Source organism: Hemiscyllium ocellatum, chromosome 33 (assembly GCF_020745735.1).
Source record: "Hemiscyllium ocellatum isolate sHemOce1 chromosome 33, sHemOce1.pat.X.cur, whole genome shotgun sequence".
NCBI lineage: Eukaryota > Metazoa > Chordata > Chondrichthyes > Orectolobiformes > Hemiscylliidae > Hemiscyllium > Hemiscyllium ocellatum.
Window position 1 is genome coordinate 1,325,468 of NC_083433.1, and position 23,040 is coordinate 1,348,507.

General features: G+C 47.4%; 1 protein-coding gene across 1 annotated transcript in view; it reads right to left on the reverse strand.

Annotated features, from left to right (window-relative positions):
* Window positions 1-334: 334 nt before the first annotated feature.
* The window catches only part of LOC132831170 (tubby protein homolog), a 40,865-nt gene continuing 18,159 nt past the window's right edge, over window positions 335-23,040 (reverse strand). Inside the window, exons 7-15 of the mRNA XM_060849180.1 lie at window positions 21,617-21,721; window positions 20,670-20,819; window positions 18,686-18,828; window positions 17,570-17,746; window positions 16,663-16,775; window positions 13,189-13,303; window positions 4,668-4,766; window positions 1,462-1,633; window positions 335-654 (exon numbers count right to left, since the gene is read on the reverse strand). Coding sequence (XP_060705163.1) covers window positions 521-654; window positions 1,462-1,633; window positions 4,668-4,766; window positions 13,189-13,303; window positions 16,663-16,775; window positions 17,570-17,746; window positions 18,686-18,828; window positions 20,670-20,819; window positions 21,617-21,721 — 1,208 coding nt within the window. The 3' untranslated portion in view covers window positions 335-520. The remainder of the gene's footprint in view (window positions 655-1,461; window positions 1,634-4,667; window positions 4,767-13,188; window positions 13,304-16,662; window positions 16,776-17,569; window positions 17,747-18,685; window positions 18,829-20,669; window positions 20,820-21,616; window positions 21,722-23,040) is intronic.

The window sequence follows — 23,040 nt, forward strand, 5'->3', positions numbered from 1 at the left end:
TATGGGCTGAATGGCCTCTGTGCTTTATCACTGTGGGAGTCTAAGCTGTGTGCAAGTGCTAGTGCCTGGCTTCCACATCCTAAGTTTTGGAGAAACGTACTGAAGACTTTACTGCATTTACTTGATGCAGCTTCTCTTTCTATTTTGACCCTGCCATCACATTCCTGATTAAATATTTCTCACCTGCATAGTTATTGCGTACTGCAGGAGATGATCTCAGTAATGGCTGATTGTGAGAGAAACACTGTACAAACATTTGGGCATTGCCATAGATGAGATACACAGAGGATCACAGTACAAGTGTTTCACATGAATATTCATTAAACTTGCCCCAATTTCTGACACCGTTTTTCAAACATTGTCTCAGATTTAGAGTCAGAGATTCTGAAAAATCTGCAGCATATTCCTGGATCTCTGTATTACACAGCTCCTGGTGCTTGTATCTTCTCCTACGTTCCTGGTCTTGGAAAATTCAAGGACTGATTTTGTCCAGTTCCTGTCTGCTGGCAGTTTGTGAGGATTACTCACATGCCAGTTTACTGTCAAAACTGGATAGGGCCACTGCAAACGCCTGAATGGGACACATCGGGTAGTTATAATCCATAGTGAAGACATCATCAGCGACCCGGCCAAACTGCATAATAATGTAATCAGCTGAAAGACAGACAGACACAGAGAGAGAGAGAGAGAGAGAGAGAAAGAGAGGAGTCATTTTGTTCATTCAGTGCATTCATCTATAAACATTGTAATTGGCGTCAACTTTGGTGCAGGTGTAGTGTCCCTGCCTCTGAGATTGGAGTCCTAGATTCAAGTCCCACCTTCTCCAGAGACATGTGTCATAATATCTCTGAACAGGTCGATTAGAAAATATGTTTTCCCTCCCCCATTCCCTGAAATCTTCAAACCATCTTGAACCCAGAACCAAAGCCCCAGAAAGCAGTTGCTTGCTCATTCGACACTGAAGCCTTGAAGCTCAATTGCCCAGAGTAGGCCTCACCCAGCCCACTGACCCATCACCCAGACCACTGACCCATCATGCAGACCACTGACCCATCACCCAGCCCACTGACCCATCACCCAGACCACTGACCCATCATGCAGACCACTGACCCATCACCCAGACCACTGACCCATCACACAGGCCACTGACCCATCACCCAGACCACTGACCCTTCACCCAGACCACTAAATTTTCACCCAGACCACTGACCCTTCACCCAGACCACTAACCTTTCACCCAGACTACTGACCCATCATGCAGACCACTGACCCATCACCCAGACCACTGACCCTTCACCCAGGCCACTGACACATTACCCAGGCCACTGACCCATCACCCAGACCACTGACCCATCACCCAGACCACTGACCTTTCACCCAGACCACTGACCTTTCACCCAGCTTTCATTGTCTAAAGGTAAAGATGTCAGGTGATGCCAGAGTGCTGCGACTGTTACTTACGGTCATTAGAATGGATAATCTGGAAATTCTTCACAGAAGCCTGTGTCACACGACCATGGAAGTTCAGGACATAAGACTGAGTGTCTTCATTCCAGGTGGGAGATTTGTTGTGCAACTCGATTATATTTTCCATGTTTTTATTCTGCCATCGTGTCAGCAAAGTCTCATGTTCCTGGTGCCATGAAAATACACCTTAGAGATTCTTACAGCTACATCCTGCAACAATTCCAATCCTGAACAGACAATGACAAAGCCTTGGGCAAGAGGACCCAGGTCAGGGACATGTCCAGGAGCAAGGTCCCAGTGGGAACATGGAGTGCAGACAGGATGGGCATTAGCTGTGGGGTCAGTGCCCAGAGTGAAAGGTGTGACCCTGGTTTTATTGTGAGACAATTCCTGTATCTCCGGCTGAGAACACAGAGCTGGGGTGGACAGCATCCACAGCAACACCCAGAAAGGATCATGACAAGAAACAAACAATTCAGATTTGGATGAAAACACTTAGAACATCTCTGATTACTTCAGAGCACTTTATAACCAATCCGGTCCCAGTGGAAATATTTGGAATATTTTGCTTTATTCATCAGTGGGATGTGGGATGTGGGATGTGGGATGTGGGGTGGTGGGTGGTGGGTGAGGGTAATGGTGGTTAAGCACTGGATGCTGATACCAACGTGCCCTTGAACTGACCTCCCTCGCAGGCCTTTACAGAGAGCAATTAGGCTGCAGGAGTGGAGTCACATGTAGGCCAGACCAGCCACGATCCCCTTTCCTAAAGGCTTATCAGAAACACAGAATCCAAATTGTACTCAGAAAGCTGCCACAACAGTCAAATGATAAAAAAAGTAGCTAGCTGGTTTAAGTGAAATTTGTCAAGGGAATAAATTTTCTAGGACACTGAAGAAAACAATTCTGTTCCTCCTCAAATAGAGCCATTGGAAGCTATTCACACCCACCACGGGGGCAGGGAAAATTCATTTAACATCTCATCCAAATGATGTCACCTTCAACAGGGAGGTTCTCCCTCAGCACTGACCCTCCAACAGTGCCCACTTCCTCAGCACTGACCCTCCAACAGTGCCCACTCCCTCAGCACTGACCCTCCGACAGTGCCCACTCCCTCAGCACTGACCCTCCGACAGTGCCCACTCCCTCAGCACTGACCCTCCGACAGTGTGGCACTCCCTCAGTTCTGACCCTCCGATAGTGCCCACTCCCTCAGCACTGACCCTCCGACAGTGCCCACTCCCTCAGCACTGACCCTCCGACAGTGCCCACTCCCTCAGCACTGACCCTCCGACAGTGCCCACTCCCTCAGCACTGACCCTCTGACAGTGCCCACTCCCTCAGCACTGACCCTCCGACAGTGCCCACTCCCTCAGCACTGTTTGACAATGTTAGTGGATTTCTGTGCCGGAGGGGCAGCAGGTAGGGATAAGCATCGCTTGTCATTCCTCTCTACCTGGTTTGCTCTCCCTGTCTTGGATGTTAAGAGCTTGGGACAAATCTGCTGTGCAATTATAAACAGAATATTTGAGAACTTTCCACAGTCTCACTCCTTACCAGCCAATTAAAACAATGCCCTAAAACATCCCGGTCCTTTTTGAAGACTTCACTCAGAGCATTGTGGCCATATTGTCTGGGTCAGTATTGATTGCCCGGCCTAAGTTGCCCGTTGAGGGGGCGGGGGTGAGCTGTCTTCTTGATCCACTGCAGTTCACCTGCTTTGGGTTGACCCACAATGCCCTTAGGGATGGAATTCCTGGATACTGACCCAGCAACACCGGAGGAACAGAGATATATTTCCAAGTCAGGATGCTGAGTGGCTTTGAGAGGAACTTGTAGGGGGTGGTGTTCCCATGTATCTGCTGCCATTGTCCTTCTGGATGTAAGTGGCTGTAGGTTTGGAAGGTGCTGTCTGAGGATCTTTGGTGAATTTCTGCAGAGCATCTTGTAGATGGTACACACTGCTGCTGCTGAGTGTTAGTGGTGGAGGGAGGGGATTGGATGTGGTGCCAATCAAGTGGGGGCTGCTTTGTCCTGGATGGTGTTGAACTTCTTGAGTGCTGTTGGGGCTGCCCCCATCCAGGCATGTGGGGAGTATTCCCTCACACTCCTGACTTGTGCCTTGTAGATGGTGGACAGGCTTTGGGGAGTCAGGAGGGGAGTTACTCGCTGCAGGATTCCCAGCCTCTGACCTGGACTTGTAGCCACTGTGTTTATATGGTGAGTTCAATTCAGTTTCTGGTCATCCCCAGGATGTTGGTAGTAGGGAATTCAGTGATGGTAATGCCATTATTAAAAATCACACAACACCAGGCAATAGTCCAAAAGGTTTATTTGTCAGCACTCGCGCACAGTGCACTGCTCCTTCATCAAGTGATTGTGGAGATGAAGGAGCAGCGCTCTGAAAGCTAGTGCTTCCAATTAAACCTGTTGGACTATAACCTGGTGTTGTGTGATTTTTAACTTTGTCCACCCCAGTCCAACACCGGCATCTCCAAATCTGGTAATATCATCGAATGTCATGTGGCGATGGTTAGATTCTCTCTTGTTGGAGATAGTCATTGCTTTGCGTTTGTGAGGCTTTCCATGATCCTTTCTGAGGTCCCCTTTGTTCTCCACCAATCTTTGTAATTTCAGGATATAGGTTTGCTCGCTGAGCTGGAAGTTCCGTTTCAGACGTTTCATCACCATCACCATTTCCTCTGGTGATGTCATTTCCTGTTCTTTTTCTCAGGGGGTGGTAAATCAGATCTAAGTCAATGTGTTTGTTGATAGAGTTCCGGTTCAAATGCCATGCTACTTTGAATTTTCGTGCATGTCACCACAGGAAATGACATCACTAACCCTAGAAACTCCAACATATAAATAGAAAGTGGGCTACACCACCAGTGCTTCATTCGGAGGCTCACTGAAGATGTTCCCTAGTATGGTGACAAAACATCTGAAAACAAACCTTCCAGCTCAGCGAGCAAACCTACATCCGAACCTCAAACGGAGGTACAAATCTTCTCAAAACTCGCTTTGTAATCTCAGCTCATTTGCTTTTCTGTGCATATATCCTTGGACATTAAACCCCCAATGCATGAGGTTGGCATATAGGAATAGCAAAAGGCCATTCAACCCATCAAATATCCTCTCATGGTGTTCTGATTCTGTCCCCTTTCCCATTCCAGGTGCTAACCTGAAAGGACTAGACTCACATTCTTGGGTCGAATGGAAACTCTCTCACCGTCCAGATTCATTCCCGGGATAATCACCGTCATCTTCCGTGGTCCTTTAAATCCAAGAATGTTGGTTTCCTGTGAGGAGAATGAGAAGAGTAAGTCAATGTAGATTTAAGATTAGGGAACCATGGATGACAGGTGAAATTATGAGACTAGCTAAGAGGAAAAAGGACGCGTACATAAAGTCGAGGCGACTGAAGACAGACAAAGCTTTGGAAGAATATTAAGAATGGAGGACCAATCTGAAATGAGGAATTAAGAGGGCTAAAAGGGGTCATGAAATATCTTTAGCAAATAGGGTTAAGGATGGAGACAATCTCTCCGTTTGTCTCTCGGATAAGAATTGCCTGGTTTTCAGTCTCCAACCATTTCCTGTTCTCTACCTAAACCCAGAGGCATTTATCCCCAAATTCAGGAGGTGGGAGAACGGCGTACAGGAATAGCAAAGGGCGACTTACCCGATTGAATAACTTCCAGTGATTCTGTCTGCTTTAGCCCCAAAGGTCACACAGGGTCCAAGGGTCACATGGGCCCAAAGGTCACACAGTGTCAAAGGGTCACATGGGCCCAAAGGTCACACAAGGCCATAGAATTCCACACTCTGGATGTTCACCTTGTTGGTGCATGGTAACATCAAGAGCTGGGACTCAGTCCACATGTAAGTCATATGATTCTGAGTTCAAATCCCACTCGAGAGCTCAGTACAGAAACTGATAGTCCCTTTGTAGCACTCCCTCAGTAAAGCACTGAACTGTCTTTCAAATGCAACAATAAATAATGGCCTTGTTACAGAATCACAAAATGATTATGGTACAGGAGGCCATTCAGCCCCTCTTCCCACCCTACCTCTTGAAAAATGCCATCCCGTATTCCCAATTCCTCCGCCTCCGCCATATCTGCTCCCAGGAGGACCAGTTCCACCACAGAACACACCAGATGGCCTCCTTCTTTAGAGACCGCAATTTCCCTTCCCATGTGCCCTCCAACACATCTCGTCCACATCCCGCACCTCCATCCTCAGCCCCACCCCTCCAACCGTAAGAAGGACAGAACGGTGCTCACCTTCACATAAACCAAATCACCCGCCGACATTTCCGCCACCTACAAAAAGACCCCACCACCAGGGATATATTTTTTCCCTTCCCACCCCTTTCCGCCTTCCACAAAGACCGTTCCCTCCGTGACTACCTGGTCAGGTCCACACCCCCTTACAACCCACCCTCCCATCCTGGCACTTTCCCCTGCCACCGCAGGAACTGTAAAACCTGCGTCTACACCTCCTCCCTCACCTCTATCCAAGGCCCTAAAGGAGCCTTCTACATCCATCAAAGTTTTACCTGCACATCCACTACTATCATTTATTGTATCCGTTGCTCTCGATGCGGTCTCCTCTACATTGGGGCCACTGGGCGCCTCCTAGCAGAGCGCTTTAGGGAACATCTCCGGGACACCCGCACCAATCAACCATACCGCCCTGTGGCTCAACATTTCAACTCTCCCTCCCACTCTGCCGAGGACATGGAGGTCCTGGGCCTCCTTCACTGCCGCTCCCTCACCACCAGACGCCTGGAGGAAGAACGCCTCATCTTCCGCCTCGGAACACTGCAACCCCAGGGCATCAATGTGGACTTCAACAGTTTCCTCATTTCCCCTTCCCCCACCTCATCCTAGTTCCAAACTTCCAGCTCAGCACTGTCCCCATGACTTGTCCGGACTTGTCCTACCTGCCTATCTTCTTTACAACCTATCCACTCCACCCTCTCCTCCCTGACCTATCACCTTCGTCCCCTCCCCCACTCACCCATTGTACTCTATGCTACTTTCTCCCCACCCCACCCTCCTCTAGCTTATCTCTCCACGCTTCAGGCTCACTGCCTTTATTCCTGATGAAGGGCTTTTGCCCGAAACGTCGATTTTCCTGCTCCTCGGATGCTGCCTGAACTGCTGTGCTCTTCCAGCACCACTGATCCAGAATCTGCTTTCCAGCATTGTTTTTACCCCACTGTACATATGCCAACTCTTCAAATTGCCCCTTACAGATAAATGTAAAAGATTGGAAGACATTGATTCAAAGTTAAATGGGAAGAGACTTCCCCGGTGTGCTGGGTCACTGTTTATCACAGAAACACACTATCTGGTCATTAACTCATTGCTGCTTGTGATGCTCTCTGTGAGTACATTAGCTGCTATATATCTCATGGTATAACAGTGACTCAAGGCGGGTGAAGCTTCAGTAGGGGATCACTTTGGGAATAGTGATCACATTTTTGTACGTTTTAGAATACTCATGGTCAAAAATGAGAGTGGTCCTAAAGGAAGAGTGCTAAATTGAGGGAAGGCCAACTATAGCAAATTTCGGCAGGAGCTGGGGAATGTGGATTGGGAGCAGCTGTTTGAAGGTAAATCCACGTTTGATATGTGGGAGGCTTTTTAAGAGGTATTGATTAGAGTGCAGGAGAGACATGTTTCTGTGAAAATGAGGGATAAAAATGGCAAGATTAGGGAACCATGGATGACAAGTCAAATTGTGAGACTAGCTAAGAGGAAAAAGAACACGTATATAAAGTCGAGGCAACTGAAGACAGACAAAGCTTTGGAAGAATATTAAGAATGGAGGACCAATCTGAAACGAGGAATTAAGAGGGCTAAAAGTGGTCATGAAATATCATTAGCAAACAGGGTTAAGGAAAATCCCAAAGCCTTTTATTCATATAGAAGGAGCAAGAGGGTAACTAGGGAAACGATTGGCCCACTCAAGGACAAAGGAGAGGGGTTATGCATGGAGTCAAAGAAAATGGGTGAGATTCTTAATGAGTACTTTATATCGGTATTCAATGAGGAGAGGGACATGATGGATGTTGAGGTTAGGGATAGATGTTTGAGTACTCTAGGTCAAGTCAGCATAAAGAGGGAGGAAATGTTGTGCATTCTAAAAGGCATTAAGGTGGACAAGTCCCCAGGTCCAGATGGAATCTACCCCAGGTTACTGAGGGACGCGAGAGAGGTAATAGATGGGGTCTTAACAGATAACTTTTCAGCATCTTTGAACATGGGTGAGATCCCACAGGACTGGAGAATTGCTAATGTTGTCCCCTTGTTTAAGAAGGGTAGCAGGGATAGTCCAAGTAAGTATAGACTAGTAAGCCTGATGTCTATTCCCATTTGGAAGAAAATGGGCTTATCAGTGATGGACAACATGGTTTTGTGCAGGGAAGGCCATGTCTTACCAACTTAATAGAATTCTTTGACAAAGTGGCAAAGTTGATTGATGAGGGAAGGGATGTAGATGTCATATACATGGATTCAGTAAGGCATTTGATAAGGTTCCCTATAGTAGGCTGGTTGAGAAATTTAAGCCATATCGGATCCAGGTGTACTAGCTAGATGGATAAAGAACTGGCTGGGCAACAGGAGACAGAAAGTTAGTAGTGGAAGCGAGTTTCTCCAAATGGAGACCTGTGACCATTGGTGTTCCACAGGGATCTGTGCTGCGATCACTGTTGTTTGTGATATACATAAATGATCTGGAGGAAGGTGTAGGTGGTCTGATTAGCAAGTTTGCAGATGACACCAAGATTAATGGAAAAACAGATAGTGAAGGGGAATGTCAAAGAATACAGCAGAATATAGATAGATTGGAGAGTTGGGCAGAGAAATAGCAGGTGGAGTCCAATCTGGGCAAGTGCGAGGTGATGCATTTTGGAAGATCCAATTCAAGAACGAACTATACAGTAAATAGTAAAGTCCTGGGGAAAATTGATGTTCACAGGGATCTGGGTGTTCAGGTCCTTTGTACCCTGAAGGTGGCAATGCAGGTCAGCAAAATGGTCAGGAAGACATACAACATGCTTTCCTTCATCAGACAGGGTATTGAGTACAAGAGTTGGCAAGCCTTGTTATAGTTGTATAGGACTTTGGTTCGGCCACATTCGGAATACAGTGTACAGTTCTGGTTGCCACATTACCAAAAGGATGTGGCTGCTTTGGAGAGGTTGCAGAGGAAGTTCACCAGGATATTGCCTGGTATGAAGGGTGCTAGATATGAGGAGAGGTGGAGTAGATTAGGATTATTTTCATTAGAAAGACGGAGGTTGAGGGAGGAATCCGATTGAGGTCTACAAAATCATGAGAGGTGTAGACAGGGTGGATAGCAAGAAGCTTTTTCCCAGAGTGGGAGACTCAATTACTAGGGGTCATGAGTTCAAAGTGAGAGGGGAAAGGTTTAGGGGAGATACATGAGGAAAGCTCTTCAAGCAGAGGGTGGTGGGGGCCTGGAACATGTTGCCAGCGGAGGTGATAGGGGTGGGAACGATAGAATTTGTATCGAGACAAATACATGAATGGGCAGGGAACAGAGGGATACAGGGCCTTAGAAAATAGGTAACAGGTTTAGATAGAGGATATGGATCAGCACAGGCTTGGAGGGCCGAAGGGCCTGTTCCTGTGCTGCCAGGTTCTTTGTTCTTTACTGCAAAAGGATTAAACTGTAAAACCTTTTGGCATTTAAGGTGGCCTATGTTTTTTTTTATTTAGAAAACAAAATAAATGAAAGAACTGCGGCTGCTGGAAATCAGAAACAAAACCAGAAACTGCTGGAGAAACTCAGCAGATCTGGCACATCTACGGAGAGACAGCAGAGTTAACATTTCAGGTCCAGTGACTGTTCTTCAGCAGTGATTTAAGCGAGGATGGTATATCAGCTGTAGATGGGTTGGGGAGGGTGAAGGAGTAAATAATAAATGCAGACAAACAACAGAGAGAGAGAAACAGTTGGGCTGACACAGGAATTGTTAAAGGTCAGCTGGGGGAGGAATGGGGGTGAAGTGGGGGGGGGAGTGGGGGGAGTGGGGGGAATGTGGAAAGTGGGGGAAAGAGTAGGGGGCAAGGGGGGAGTGGGGGGAGTGGGGGAAGTGGGGGAAGTGTGGAAAGGGGGGAGAATGGGGGTAGAGGGGGGTGAGTGAGGGATGAGAATGGGGGGGAGTGGGGGGAGAGTGGGGGGGAAATTGGGGGGGAGAGTGGGAGAGAATGGGGAGAGTAGGGGGAGGAGGAGTGGGGGGGTGAATAGCTGCTGATGGGCACTATTCGTGGCTGACAATGCGTAGTGTGTGGGAGCAGCCCTTGGGATGAAAAGGCCTGGTATGTGAGGGGTTGTGGAAAAGAAAAGGGGGAAGGTGTCTCACGCCCTAAGATTGTTGAACTTGATATTAATTCCAGAAGTCTGCAGAATTCCCCAGTGTAAAATGAGATGCTGCTCTTTTAGCTTGCTCTGAGTGTCACTGGAACACTACAGCAAGTCTGAGACAGAAACGTTGGTCCGGAACCAGGGTGGGCCAACCGAAGGCTCTGGGTCTTTTGTACAGGTACAGTCACTTTTACAGTCAGAACGTAGATGTTCCATCAGCAGTTACCCAGTCTACATTTCAGTTCCCCAGTGTGGAGAAGATTACGCTGTGAGCAGTGAATGCAGTCGACAAAAGTGCAGCTTCACCTGGAAGGTATGTTTGGGCCCTTGGATACTGAGGAGGGTCAAGGGAAATGGGCAAGTGTTACACCTTTGGCCAGTGCAGGGGAAGGTATTGTACGGGGTTGTGGGAGTGAAGGAAGAGTGGACCAGGGCATCCCCGGGGGCTCAGTCACTGCGGACGGTGGACAAGGGAGGGGAAGGGAATGTGTGTCTTGTGGTGGCATCTCACGGGAAGTTGCAGAAATGGCAACTAATGTTTTTCTGGACGTGAATGCTGTTGGGATGTAGGTAGGGACAAGGAGAACCCTATCGCTGTTGTGGGAGGGAAGAGAAGAGCTGAAGACCATAGTTCGGCAGATGGGTCGGACCCAGTTAAGGGTTCTGTTGACAGCAGCACTGGGGAATCCTCAGTTGAGGAAGGAGATAGACATTTCAGAGGCTGCTTGTCAAAGTTTACATCATCGGAACATATGTGATGGAGACAGAGGAACTGGGAGCATGGAATCGTCTACAACCTCACACCCTGCTTCCTATAAAGTCCAGGTGACTGTGGGAGTCGGTGGGTTTATAGCGGCCAGTCTATTCCCAGAAATAGAGACAGATGTCGAGGAGAGGAGGAGTCAGGTGGAGCAGGTGAAAGTTCCAATTCCACTTCAGAAGCAGCACCCATGATATTATCAATATATCATCATCGGAACATACATGACAGACAGAGGAACTCGGAGAGTGGAATACTGCGATAGTGTGTCTCTTTTGGTTAGCACGAATTGGCTGAAACAAGATTGGGTGAATAGGGAAAGCTATTTCTAAAGCACAAACTTTTAAAGTGTGTGTTGGCTATAACACAATTAGATCACCAACAATTTAAGTGCAGTTTGTATTGTGCAATATTTGTATAGCACAGGAACGTAACTGTCGTGTTCTGGAAGACCTGCCTGTAGAGTCTTTACAGGAAGCTGAGTGTGAGGATGTCCAGTCAAGGTAACTGTGGGAGTCAGTGAGTTCGTGTTGGAGATTAGTGTCCAAGACTCCCCCCCAGAACTGGAAACAGAGATATCGAGGAAGGGCAGGTAACAGGGTGGAAATTGGATGCAAAATCTTAACAAATCCAGATGAGAGAGGGAAGCAACACTGATGATGTCATTGATATACCAGAGAAAGAGTTGTGTGTGAAGGCCGGAGTAGGACTGGAACAAGGAACGTTCCACGTACCCAGGGGGACAGGCATAACTGGGGCTCATGTAGGTACCCATGGCCATACCTTTGACCTGAAGGAAATGAGAAGAGTTAAAGGAGAAGGTGTTCAAGGTGAGGATGAGCTTGGTCAGGCAGAGGAGGGTGGTAGTGGATTGGGACCATTGAGGTATTTTTTCCAGGAAGAAGCTGAGAGCCTTGGGACCATTGTCTTGTTGGGGTGGGGGGTTTGGACATGTAAAGGGACAGCATGTTCATGGTGAAGAGGAGGCAGCTTAAGTCCACAAACTGGAAATTCTGAAACTAATGTGAAGTATCAGAAGAATCGCAGATGTAAATGGGAAGGGACTGGACAAGGGGAGTAAAAAATCAAATCAAGGTAGGAAGAGATCAGTTCTGTCAGGCAGAAACAATGGATCTACCTGGGCAGTCTGTTTGTGGATTTTGGGAAGGAGGTGGAAGTGTGTGTGGGCTTTGGAAGCTATGATCTTTGAGGCACAGTAGTGGGGAGGGGGAGATCGCCAGATGAAATGAGGTCAGTGAGTGTCGTTGTTAAAATGGCATGGGGTCATGGTTCTGGGAGAGATAGCAGCAGGTACCTGAGAGCTGGAGCTGTAATGTAGTGGTCAGTGTGTCACCCTTGTCAACAGGTTCCTTTATAAAGTCAGGGTTAGATCTGAAAGCATGGAGTGCAGTCAGTTCAGAGGGAGATAGATTTAAATGAGTTGGGGGGGGGGGGGGGCGGCAGTGAAATTGAGGTGAACACTGTCACGTTGACAGTTCTTCATGAACAGGCCAAGTGCAGGCAAAGGCCAGAGGGAGGGCTCTGGGGGAGGGAGAGCGCTGAAGGTGGGTGAAGGGGTCTCTGTGACAAAGAAACGCCTCTTGTCCAATGGAATGCTCACAGGCCCGAAGGTACCGGAAGAAGAGCTCAATGTCATGTCTTGGCCAAATTCATTGCGGTGGGGACACAGAGAGAGGAACTGAGACCCTTGCAGAGTCCATCTCCCACATTTGGGCCCTCACTCCCTCTCACAACAGTGATAGGGTCTCCCCTGTTCTCACCCACAGCTCACCGGCATCCACACCCAGAGGATCATTAACTAACAATTCCGCCACTTCCAGTCAGACACCACCACCAGACACGTTTTCCCCTCCCCTCCCTCCCCTCCCTCCCCTGATAGCCTTTCACAGGGATCATCCCTCCAGGATACCCTGGTCCACTCCTCCTTCCCTCCCAACACATCCCCCCAGCCTCATGGCACCTTCCCCTGCAATCACCGGACCTGAAATATTAACGCTGCTTTCTCTCCACAGATGCTGCCAGACCTGCTGAGTTTTCCAGCAACTTTTGTATTTTCTGTTTATTTGAGTTTCCTTTAGCCAAGTCAACATGATTCAGACATTACTGAGAACCGTACTTCTCCCAGCATAGTCCCCACAGACACCACAGTTTACCTTCTCAATGTCAAACCATCAATTGTCACTGCTCCTTTCTTGTCCAACTTCATGATGCAGTTGCCAGGAATCATGTACATCATGTCCACGAAACATCCTTCAAAACATTCCTCCAATGTTTAAAAACACACTGTTTTATAAATCCGCACTGTGTAAAACTCCCAGAGTAAGAACCTCGCTTTGTTAAATAGTGCCTGGAAATGTCTGAAAAGCTGATATTGGAGTGAGCGAGCTCTGTATTCACCTGCTTTATGTACTGACAACTCTCCAATCACAAACATTATTTCCATCTGAAAGAATAGTGGAATGATTGTATTCTGTTCGTCAGCTTGTTCCTCCCAGTCTTTGAGATGTGAGAACTGATGAGAATGAGTTACTTACATAACATACAGCTACTATCTCTTCCCGAAGAGTCACATTCTCTGGCACCATGGGCGTCTTCTCTGGATTGACTCCATTATCAAACACAGTGAACTTAGTCCCAAGGACATTGGACCTGCCAATGAGCAACAGGAGAATGTTTGGATTATAGCGAGACTCTGCTCAGTTTGGGAATAGACTGCAATCTGAGAGAGTTAAGGAGGTATCTTCCAGCAGTTTTGGTTGGTACATTGTAACATATGATGAGGAAATACTTTCATCTGATAATCATCAAATAAGAAAGGTATATTATCTGAATGCTGAGAGGTTTCACGGCTCTGAGATACAGAGGGATCTTGGTGTCATGGTGAATAAATCCCAAAACATTTGTGTGTAGGTGTAGGAAGTAACCAGAGAACCTAAGTGAATGTTGTGTATTGTAGTAGGGGGAATTAGACTCAACATTAGGGAGACAATTCTTCATTTATACAGGGTACTGTTGTGACCACATCTGGAGTATTGTATACTGTTCTGATTGCTGTACTTACAGAAGGATGTTAATGCATGGGAAGCAGTTTGGAGAAAGTCTATCAGATTAATTCAGATCCCAGGAATAGGTTTCAGTCTGTGGGTCTAGACTACAGACCCCAGGGATAGGCGATAGTCTGGGAAAGCCGCAGTGGAAAAGGCAGTGGGGATTAAGAGTTCCTAGAGTGAGTTCAGGAATGTTTTCTGCAGCAGGATGTATCCGTCCAATGAGAAAGGAGGCTCTGCCAGACCCTACTTCCACAGGATAAACCATAACTGAACCATGAACTACCTTCAAAGAGTAGAGAGCTCAGGAACAGTTGAGGTATATTCCCTCAAAATGGAAATGTAAGACAAATAAATCCACTTCGGGGTGACACAAGAAGCAAAAATTAAGATACCGAAGAAAATGTGCTCACAACAAATGTCAGGTCAAAAATACAGATGAAAAACAGAAAGTTCAGAGGAGAAATTTAAAAAAATAGAAGCAAAGAGGGATTATGAATGGAGGTTGGCAGCTAACACTAAGGTTAGTTCCAAAGTGTTCTAAAAGCACAGAAACAGTGAAAGGGGGATTAAAAAAAAAGACAGGGCAGATTTGGGACCAAAGAGGGTGGACTTTCACCCGGAGGTAGGGGGTGGATGGAGATGTTACATGAGAACATTGTATCTGCTTTTACTGAGGAAGGAGACACCAAAGCCATAGGGCCAGAGGAGGACTAGAAGGATTTAAATTGATGAGGAAGATGCATCGAGTAACCTGCCTGCACCTAGAGTTAGTAAGGCACCAGATCGGATTAAATGTATCCAAGGAAATTGAAGGAAGCTTTTCCAGGATATGAGTGTCTCTGACAAGGCCAGCACTGTTATCCATCCCTAACTGCCCTTGGACGGAGTAGTTTCAGAGAAGAGTCAACCTTATACTGATTAGGAATGATCAGCCATGATCATATTGAATGGTGGTGCAGGCTCGAAGGGCTGAATGGCCTACTCCTGCAGCTATTGTCTATTGTCTTATTGCAGTAGATCTGGAGCCACATGGAGGTGAGACTGGGTAAGAACAGCAGACTTCTGAACCCTGAACTTAGAAATTAGCAGGAGAAGGCCATTCAGCCTTCATTCCTGTTCAAACAGTCAATATGATCATCCAACTCAGTCTCTGTTCCTGCTTTCTCCTCCATTTCCTTTGATCCTTTTATCCCCGAGAAACACATCGACCTCCTTCTTGAAAATATTTAATGTTTTTGCATCAGCCACTGTCTGTGGTCGAGAATTCCACAGGGTTCCCACTCTCTGGGCCAAGACATTCCTCCTCAACTCAGTCAGGAAGAGCCAATCCCATCTCCTTTGACTGTGACCTTGGTTCTGGATTCCCTGCTCTTCAGGAACATCCTTCCTGCGTCTACCCTGTTAGAATTTTCTAGCTTCTTCTAAACCCGAGAATATCATCCTAACAATCCAGTCTCTCTCCAAATGTCACTCCTGCCATCCCAGTCTGGTAAAGTCATCATACGGCCCCATTACCCAGAATATCATTTTCAGAGAAGGAGGCCAAACCTGCACACAGTATTCCAGGTGTGGTCTCATCAAGGCTCTGCGCAGTTGTAGCAAGACTTCCTGGCTCTTGTACTTAAATCCTGTCATGATGAAACCAACATACAATTCGGCTTCATCACCTGCTGCCCCTGCATGTTTACTTTCAGTGACTGGTGTGTGAGGATACCCAGGTTTTGTTGCACCTCCCCCTTTCCCAAGATATCTCCATTCAGATGATATTTTGCCTACTTAGCTTGCCCACATCTCTCTGATGCAGCTCTGCATCTTGCTGTCAAATCACCCTCTCATCCAGCTTTGTATCATTTGCAAAGTTGCAGATATGACATGTGGTTTCCTTATCAAAGTCATTAATAGATATTGTGAATAGCCACGGCCCAAGCAATGATCCCTGCAGTACCCCCACTAGTCACTGCCTGCCTTTTGGAAAAAGACCCATTTATTCCTACTCTGTTTTTTCTCTCTCTGCCAGCCAGTTGTCTACACATTTCAATACATGACCTCCAATCCCATCCACTTTAATCTTATGTGGGAATCTCTTATGTGGGTCCTTATCAAAAGTATTTTGAAAATCCAAGTAGATCACATCTATTGGCTCCCCCTTATCCACTCCACTAGTCACACCCTCAAATGATTTCAGCAGATTTGTAAAGCATGGCTTCCCCTTGTTAAATCCATGCTGATTCTTTCTGATCTTGTCACTATTTTCCCAATTGTTCTGCTATTATATCATTCTAATGAACTCGAGCATTTTTTTCCAGTACCAATGTCAAGCTAACCGATCTACAATTGTTTTCTCTCTGCCTTCTTTCTTAAATAGTGGGGTTACATTAGGCATTCTCCAAATCATAGGAACCCTTCCACGATCTATAGAATTTTGGAAGGTGATTACTCACCCCTCTGCTATTTCTCTGGCCACTTCCTTAAGTACTTTGGAATGAAGCATAACAGACCCTGGGGATTTATCTGCCTTCAATTCTGTTCGTCTTCCAATACTATTTCACTACTAATATTAACTTCTTTCAATACCTCTTTCTCATTAAACTCAGTATTCCCCCTTTTTTTTAGGATGTTATTTATTTAATCATTTATGACATTAGGAGGGGATTGAACCCCTGACCCTTGTGCATTAGACTTGACTCTGGATTACCTGCCCGTTGCAGGAAGGGAGTGGAGACGTTAGGTATAAACTTTCAGCCTTGGTGCCAGAGGACTCGAGAATTGAAAACATTGTGCATTTGTTCAAAATGATCGAAGGATAAGCCAGGCAATGACAGACTCATCAGTCCAACCTTGGGGGTGGGGAATCTTCCAGAAACAATTCTTCAGCCTGACCTCGTTACAATCACTGCAAAGACCGTCAGAAACTTCCCAACTCCTGATCCCGGGGAAGGGACAACAGCTGAAGCTCACCTCAACTTTCCGATGAAGCTCTCTCCTGTGCGGGACAGGTTTGTTGGGTCAGTCGAAATGAGATAATTCGATGTTTTGCTCTTTTTGCGTTTTCGCCCAGCCATCAAGAATACCTAAAAAACCCATCACATGATAGATAGTTCAATGCTCAGAATTTGACCTGGGCCTGAATTAAGAATTTGAACCTTCCACCACCCCCTCTCAACATCACACACCTCCCCCACCGATCAATCCAGAGTATATGTCCTTCCTGGATAACGTTGGGAGTATCACCCACCCTTCCCTCACTGGGTGACTCAGCAACTCACCCAGAGGCAACAGAGAACACAAACCCAAGTCTGATCCCTGTTCTAGGTGGAGGTGGCTGTGATGGAGCAGGATGTTAGACACCTCCTCCCTCTGGGAAAGATCCACTCACCCCCACCCCTACTCCTCTGGCCTTGATCTCCATCACCCACCACCCCTCTGGGTTCATCTGCCACATCTGTGGATTTGATGCTTACCCCCAAAATGGGCTCAATATCCCCCCACCCTCTACCCCGGGGCCCGACACTCCCCACCTTCCCAGCTTCCCCAGTAAAGGTCACCTCACATCCTCCATTGCCTGGCGACCAATGAGCTGCCTGAATTGTGGAAGGTTTTCAGAGGCAGGCTCAAAGACAGATACAACATCCAAACAAATTTGGAAATAAAACTGGAAAACTCCCAGAATGGAGCAGATGAGTGAAACTATCATCTCCTTTAGTCACAGGTTTGGATGATATCAGGTTTGGGGAGCCCAATCTGGTAGGGCTCACTGGGATCCTCCTATGCAGCCCATTTGACCCCAGTCCGGTGGAGGTTATGGTGGGATCTGAAGGGGATAGCCTCCTGCTGATGACTCTGGGTGTCGAATTGAACCAGGTACCTTTTTCTCATCCTCTCTCTCCATGTGCAGGTAATAGGTTGGAAACATCCCCTTGTCCATCCCCTTCTTGTCTCTGGTGATCCGACATTTTATAACCGTTCCTTGTGGAGCAGGTCTGAAAGCAAATTCCTCCAGGTTTCCCACTTTAACTGAGACACTTTCACTTCTGGGATTTTCCTGAATAAGGAGGGACAAGGTGTTACTGGCAAACATTAAACAAACAGCCCAAGCCCGGGACTAGTGGAGAAAAGTGAACAAACTGCTTCCACATAGAGCAAGCTGCAGTGAAATAGAGTGCGATGGGGCTTTCCAGAGTTCAGATTATTAACCTGCATTTCTCCAGCCTTCCCCCAGGGCTCAACCCCCACTCAACATTTCAAATCATTCACCAGAATTAATGAGAAGTGTAGAGTGTTTTGTGTGAATGTGAGAAGCCTATGTTTAGAGGAAAACAAGCAAATGTGGGCTCAGTGTAAGTTCTCCCAACTCTAGAAAGAAATGGCAGAGAAACTGAACGAATATTTTGTGTCTGAAAAGCACTAAAAACCTGCAAGAAATAACAGAAAATCTAAAATCCAGTGTGAACAAAAAGACTGCATGATATTAATTAATAAAAAAGCATTCATAGAGAAATGATTGGAATTAAATGTAGTTAAACCCCTGGACCTGACGATCTATCGTCAGCAAGAGGGATCTCTGGAGATTGTGTAATGTTGCTGGTTGTCTTTCTAAACTCTATAGACTCTGCAAAACAGTCAGTGTACCCACTTCAGAACAGCAGCAGGCCAGTTAGTAAGGGTATGACGGGGAATGACTTCACTTCGAGAGGGACAGATTGTTGGAGTTCTCTGCCCAGAGAGTATGGAGCCTCAGTCACTGAGTCTGTTTAAAACTCAGATTAACAGGTTCTGACATCTCACCGATATCAAGGAGTAGCAGAGGGAAACAGCACTAAAGCAGATTAACGGTGACTGCAGTAAACTGCTGTGTGGGCGTGGGAGGCTGAATGGCCTCCTCCTAGCCCTATTTTCTATATAAATAATCAAGGTCATATATTTTCTACATTTATAATCAAGTAAGAGACAGGACACGTGAGGAAGATGAAAACTCACTCACAGTTTTCCCTGAAGATGGGTCTGGCTGTTCACAGCCATGAATCCATGGACAGACACTTCCAGTTTCCTCTGTCTCTTTCCCATCCTCATCCGTCTCCTTTTCATCCTCAGTCTCATCCTCACTGAGCGTCTTTTGTGAATGAGCTGAACGGATAATTGATATTTACTGTTTTCTGATATTTCAGGACAGAGCCAACATTTCAGTCTTAGTCACCGTGTTTGTAACTAGTAAAAGGTCAGGAATTCCCTCACTCACTGCATCCCCCACCCTCACCCTCACCCTCCCTAACTCTTCCACCCTCACACCCTCCCACCCTCCCTCACACTGTCCCTCCTCACCCTCACACCCTCCATCACCCTCACCCTCACCCTCCCTAATCCTTCCACCCTCACACCCTCCCACCCTCCCTCACACTGTCCCTCCTCACCCTCACACCCTCCATCACCCTCACCCTCACCCTCCCTAATCCTTCCACCCTCACACCCTCCCACCCTCCCTCACACTGTCCCTCCTCACCCTCACACCCTCCATCACCCTCACCCTCACCCTCCCTAACCCTTCCACCCTCACACCCTCCCACCCTCCCTCACACTGTCCTTCCTCACCCTCACACCCTCCATCACCCTCACCCCTCGCTCACCCTCCCTAACACAGTCCTGGAGATGTGTCCCTTTCACTAAGTCCCTGTCATTACCTGCTCCTGTGGGTGGGTTTGCTCTCTGAAGTTCCTGAGCGCTGGGGATTAATGAAAACTGGGATTCATGTTAAAATCTCCAGGCCATGTTGGGCAGCAGGTGCTGAATAGATATCTTGGTCAGTGTTTCCCACACTGAGCTCACAACATTCAAGTAAAACATGGAGCAGCTTTCAATCAATAAACAAGGGCCAAGGGCCAACTATTGTGTGAAACTGAGATCACTCCCCAGTCCAGGGTCTGGGTCAGGACAGGAGGGTGTGCTCACACTCTGTACCAGGGAGGGGAAGGGGGTGGGGATTGAGGGGCTGTTTCTGGGGGTGGGGAAGTACTGTTTAGGATCTGTGTCAGTGTGGGGGGGAGCGGGTTTGGTGGTATCAGTTGTCCTTTTTGAAGAACAATTTCAGATCAGGGAACAGTCTTCTCCAAGTCTGATTGCAAAATGTAGGGACATCTTGCTACAACGGTCCAGGCCCTTGGTGAGACCATCCCTGGGGAACTGTGTACAGTTTTGGATGTAGGTTTGCTCACTGAGCTGGAAGGTTCATTTCCAGACGTTTTGTGGTGGCTTGTTGAAATAATGTTCTGATGCAGCTTCGTTTGTGGGTGTTGTGATGATTGCTTCTGTACTTCAATATTTGGTCCGTAGGTGTTGTTTTCCTGTAGACGCTGGTTTGGAGTTCCCCATTGGCTGTTCCTAGACACATGATATTCCAACTGGAAGTCTATCAACAAACACATCTACCACCCCCTGAGAAAAGGAACAGGAAGTGACTTCATCACAGGAAATGACACCACCAACCCAAAGAAACCCAAACATATAAATAGAAAGCAGGAATTATGAGCAGTGCTTCACCTGAGGTCCACTGAAGATGTTACCTAGTAGGGTGACGAAACGTCTGGAAATGAACCTTCCGGCTCAGCGAGCAAATCTACACCCAGAACCTCAACCTGAGCTACAAATCTTCTCAAAACTCGCTAACTATGTGCAGTTTTAATCTCTTCATCTGAGCAAGGATGTTCTGGTGATGGAGGGAGTGCAGCAAAGGTCCACCAGACGGAGCTCTAGGATGAGAGGAGTGATGTACAGAGAAATACTGGATCAGTTAGGACAGTATTTACTGAACTTAGTAAATCCATCCAGGGAGTAGGTTCAGGGCTTGGAGAGTGGTGGGGTGGGGATGAAAGGAGAGCTCGGGAGTAAAAGATTGAGTCAGGGGGTGGAGGGTGGGGTCAGGGAGATCAGGAGAGGGGAACGTCACCACTACGTACACGTAGCATCCCTCGCACCTCTTATCTTGGTTCCTCTGTTCCGTTTTGCTGAGACTGTCAGGGCAGTGAGCTCCTCCTCCTGGTCTTCACTCGATTCCTCCACCGTAAAAATCTCAACCCTCTCCTCAACCTCCTGCAGCTCTTCCTGGACAGTGCAGTCATTGACTCCTGCAGAGAGACACAGCGCTGTGAAGGTCAACTCTGCAGGCCAGCCACACAAACACACTCCCGTGTTTCCCTTCCTCCCAATCGGATTCAGTCCTAACCTCCCAATGGGGCACCAGCAGAAACGGTCAGTCTCAAAAATAACTGACCACAAGGTCACAAACCAACACCAGGGTAAGCTCTCAGTGGGTTCACACTCCCTCCTTCAGGACCACTTCAATCCAGTCCTTCCTCCCTTTCACCTTTGTCTGCCCCCGGTCCCTGCTTTGTGAGTGATCCCACTCTGTTACTGAGATAAAGGGAGCCACCTGGCTGTGTGATCCCAGAGAAATCAGACAGGACCCTGCTTCTGATCTCAAGACATCAACTTTACCCAGAGACACCGAGTCTGGATAAACAGGGGAAAGCAGGAACGCACACCACCACCAAAAACATCGCACACGGAGAATGGACTCCAGTGAGAGTCAGTGCGTGTGTGGGGCCTGTGCCCCAGGGAGAGAGAGGGGGGGGAGAGGGAGGGGGAGGCGGAGGGGAGGGAGGGAGGGGGGAGGAGGGGTGGGGAAGGGGAGGGGAGGGGATAAGTGAAGGGGAGGGGGAGAGGGTGGGGGAGGTGAAGGGGAGAGGGAGAGGGTGGGGGGGAGAGGGTGGGGAAGTGAAGGGGGAGGGGGAGAGGGGGAGAGGGTGGGGAAGCCTGTTCCTTGGTGATTTGAGAAGTTGGGGTGATCAGGAGGGAAGTGTGGGGAACGTACTGCTGTTTGAGTTGGGTACAGGGTGAGGAACATTTGTTCCCGGTCACTGACCTGTCCTTTTTGGTTTCTTCTTCTTCACCATCCGGGAGGTAACAAGCGGTGAAGAGTTTGTGCCAGAGTTAGAGTCCGGAATCGGAGTTTCTGTCACTGGGAATGCTGAAGCACAGAGCAATGAGACAGAGGTAGCAGGAAAAAATACAATTTAATATTGGGACCAAGCGGAACAAAAGCCAAAACCTGTGAAGATTGAAACCACAAACTGTTGGGAAAATGCTGGGAATGTTCAGCAGGTGGAAAAAGAAACAGATTTAATGTTTAATAAAAAGAAACATTCAGGATGTAACAGGCTTAAAGAAGCAGAAAGATGCAGATAGAGGAGGCAGAAGCAAAGAGGAAGTGTGCAAGATTCCACCCCAGGAAATCAGGATAGTGAAGGATGGAACTGGAGCCAATCTTTCAGAAAAGTATCAACAATTATTTACAGAGAAACACCCCCTAACCCACCCACCACACATTTAGTCAGTTCCTATCGATAGGGGACAAGTGGAGCCTTAGTTTGTATCCAACAAGTGTACAAATAAAACAAGTGTACAAATAAAACAAGTGTACAAATTAAATACAATGAATTTAGTCTGACAGGATGAGGTGCGAAAGAGGAGATTAAACAAAAAAAAATGATGACACAAAAAAACAAAAGTTTTGTCCAGAAGTATAAATGTGAAAAACTGAATCATGATCAATAATTGCTTTCCAAAAGCAACAACAATAAAAGGGAGAGTCTGCAGTAAATAGAGTAAACCACAAACTGTCACCGTTTCACTTTGAACAGGGAATGTTTCTGCCCTTGGCTGGTGAGATGGGAGCAAGTGAAAGGGCATGTGACTTACAGCAGTAGTGAGCTGAAAATGTGTTGCTGGAAAAGCGCAGCAGGTCAGGCAGCATCCAAGGAGCAGGAGAATCGATGTTTCGGACATGAGCCCTTCTTCAGGAATGAGACCTTCTTCCTGAAGAAGGGCTCATGCCCGAAACGTCGATTCTCCTGCTCCTTGGACCCTGCCTGACCTGCTGCGCTTTTCCAGCAACACATTTTCAGCTCTGATCTCCAGCATTTGCAGTCCTCACTTTCTCCTACAGCAGTAGTGACCCCACCCCTGGACCTGGAGGCTGGGGTCCATGTCCCACATGCTCCACAGGTGTGTAATAACATCACCAAACGGGTTGATCAGAAAAATAGGTCAACCAATTCTTGCACAGAAGGGGAGGGGTGGTTGGGTGTGAGATTGGGGGAAACGCAGCTGAAAGGGGAGGTTGGATGAGAATGTTCCTGTTGTTGAATCTCCCTGAAGACCATGGGAATGGCAGAGAGTGAGGTGTTAATTACAGAGACTGGGAGGTGAGGGTGCACCCTTTTCTGGATCTGACCCTGTGAGGGAGGGCACCAAGTGAGATTGGGATCGGGTCCCTGGCTGGAGGGT